This window comes from Lactuca sativa, chromosome 3, assembly GCF_002870075.4.
Source record: "Lactuca sativa cultivar Salinas chromosome 3, Lsat_Salinas_v11, whole genome shotgun sequence".
NCBI classification, from domain to species: domain Eukaryota; kingdom Viridiplantae; phylum Streptophyta; class Magnoliopsida; order Asterales; family Asteraceae; genus Lactuca; species Lactuca sativa.
The window spans coordinates 110393636-110396753 of record NC_056625.2 but is presented as its reverse complement, the minus strand read 5'-3'; the positions used below and the strand labels follow the sequence as shown (position 1 = coordinate 110396753).

The 3118-nt window shown below is 32.6% G+C and overlaps 1 protein-coding gene across 1 annotated transcript; it reads left to right on the top strand.

Annotated features, from left to right (window-relative positions):
• Positions 1 to 1911: 1911 nt before the first annotated feature.
• On the top strand, positions 1912 to 2523 carry LOC111889177 (uncharacterized). The gene has a single exon (XM_023885318.1). It carries the CDS (start codon positions 1912 to 1914, stop codon positions 2521 to 2523), a length of 612 nt encoding a protein of 203 aa, XP_023741086.1.
• The last annotated feature ends 595 nt before the right edge of the window (positions 2524 to 3118 follow it).

The window sequence follows — 3118 nt, the reverse complement described above, 5'->3', positions numbered from 1 at the left end:
AATAAACTAAAAAGTTTATAAATGATGGAGTTAATTATTATTATTATATATATGCTTTTGGTGAATATATTTAGAACATTAAGTTAATTTTTCTAGAATGTATTTAATAAAAATTTCATAATTTAATTTTCTAGCCTTTTTTATATGTATATGTTTTTTTTGCGAATATATTTGATCATTATCAATTTCAATATTAGTTTGTTCATGATTATTATTATTATCAAGAATATCAAGATTACTTTGTTCTTGTTCATTATCAACATTTTTGTTTGTAGTTAAAAAATAAAAAAGTGACCCTTCCCGTGATACTATAAAAGCTTTTTGTTGCATTTTTCTTTTCCTTTTTAAAGACCATGATTCGTATTTTCTCTTAGACATGATTATTAATTGTTTGAATAATAATAACTATCATCAAGACAACTACAAATAAACAAATAATAAAATGAAACTAATGAATTATCTTTTATAAAATAATGGAAATACCTATTTTACATGCTTGTCAGTTGTCACAATGAGTTCTTAACAACCTTAAAAAGTGAGTTCTTGATTAACTTTGAGAAAACTCAAATTCCTTTTAACTTTCAACAAAAACCGTTCCAAACCTGATTCAATGGTAATGTACTACACATTTAAAATTCAAACTAGACTACTAGAGCCACATCATAATTCATAAATGAAAAAAAAAAAACCCTTAGAAAAATAATCCACCACGGTCTATGCTCAATTTTTTTGGTCCAAAAGTTGTTATACATATAACATATCAAACATTAACCCTAATAGATAATTTGATAACCAAATTCGGATATTCAGATAATGGAAGGTCCAAAAACTTATACATATAACATATCAAACATAAGCCTAATAGAGTAATAGATAATCATATTGACAGATTATCATATGAAGAAGAAGAACAATCGCTTGGTTATTAGAGGAAGAAAAAAACATATCAATTATCAAACATAAAAAGAATCGGGAATCAACTAATCATATTATCATATTATCAGAGGATGAAGAAGAACATATCAAACTTAACATAATGTTTCACTGTTTCAGAGGAAGGAGAAGAATCGAGAATCAACTAATCAAGATTCAAGAATCGATCAATATTCAATCGATATTGTAGATTGGTAACGGTTCTTGCTTGTTTCTGCTAAGACTGGAGAATCAGATAACGGGAAGCCGAGAAGGAAGATTGGAAGAACAGTCGCTTGGTTTTATTGATTTCTGTAATTCGTGGCGTGTGCAATTTGGAGAATCACTAATCGAGATTTGGGTTACATAGGGCCCTAAGCACTTGCTTAATTTCACATGAAGTAAGTTCGACCATGTTCGAAGGTGGAATTTAATGAAGACATAAACAAAATTCCATTTATATTTCCTTCCATTGTAAATTATTTAAAAGTATCTCTATTTTTTGAGTCGATATTTTTTCCCAAGTGCAACACTTTAGAGTTAATAAAGAGGATCGTTTTACATGTACAGTGATTAAAGTGATTGGGTGATAACTATAGGATAATGAAAAGCTAGTGAAATGATGTATAAACTTTGTTAGTTGTAAAAGGGGATATGTTTAAGGAGAGGGCATAAAAGAAAGCAATGGTAGGTGTAAGAACCAAAATTCATGCTATTACATTTCACTCAAAGTTCTAGATCATCTTAATGTTAGTATACTTGTATTTTTATATGTTGTAGCCCATATTGATAGCCTACATGTGTAGTGTAGCATTGGCCCATGGCCTTGTATGCATGTATTTATACCTTTATATTGTTCTTGTTATGGAAGTCGAATCATATATTCTATTCAATTAAATGGTAAGAGCCAATCTCCTAAAATCTCTCTAACCTTCCCCCTCTTTCCCTCCATATGCCTTCTTCTTCCTCCTGTAAACCCTATTTCTTGATCAAATCACCATGACAGGTGACGGCTCCACACCAAACACTACATCTCACAAAGTTTTCGGCATATCCAATATCAAATCTCTAGTCCCACTTATCCTAGATCTTGAAAGAGCCAATTATGATGATTTGAGGCAACTGTTCATGAACCACTGTGAAGCTTACAATGCTATTGAACACATCGAAGAAACCTATGATGAGCCAAACCACCCACCAACCGAACCCATCTGGAAGAAAGTAGGTGCTATTATTGTGAAGGGATGTGTATACTCTACGTTATCTCAGAACCTTCTAAACATTGTGCTTAAGAATCAGACGAATGCTAGGAAATTATGGCTTATGTTAGATCGACTCTTTCGTGCTAATAAGGACACTCGTGCAATCCAGTTGGACTCCGAGATTCGAAGCATCAACATGGGAGACATGAGCGTGATTACATATTGTAACAAGATCAAAACAACAGTTGATAAGTTGAATAACCTCAACCCGAAAATAAATTACCAAAAAAATCTCGTTATATACACAATCAATGGCCTTGCATCACGTTTTAACAGTGTCGGCCTCATGATTCGCCACCGCCAACCTTTTCCTACATTTGATGAAACTCATTCAATCCTCACATCATAAGAACAACGACTCTCTATTTCTCGGTGCTCTTCTCTATCGGCTTACCAATATCATCCCTTCTCTCCAACTTCGCTTCAAACTGCTAGGACTGGTGTGAATGATAACCGCCACAGCCACCGTTGTCCAGATCGCCGACAACAGTACAACCACCGATAGTAGTTAGTGTGACATCCCCAAAATCTCGGCCAGAAAAGACCGGTTTCATTTATGATTTTTAAACATTTTCAAAGTAAATCCTTTTGATTTTAAAAGAGATGCGGAATTTGTTCCCAAAAACAAAACATGATAAAATAGATTTTTATCAAAACATTTCATAAAGAAATATAATTTCATTTCATAATCAAAAATCGGGATGTCATGTTCCGATACAGACCATAAAGCATAAACGATAACATTACAATTCATTCAACAAATATGTACATATACAGACTTGTAAACAAAACAACTTGATGATTCATCCATCTTATGCCCTTGCGCCACTTCTTGTAATACAAATAAACTGAGTGGGTCAGGCTTGGGGGCCTGGTGAGCATATAGGGTTTTCAACCCACAATAAATAATTATATTTAATTCAACAATCAACAATAACCCAATT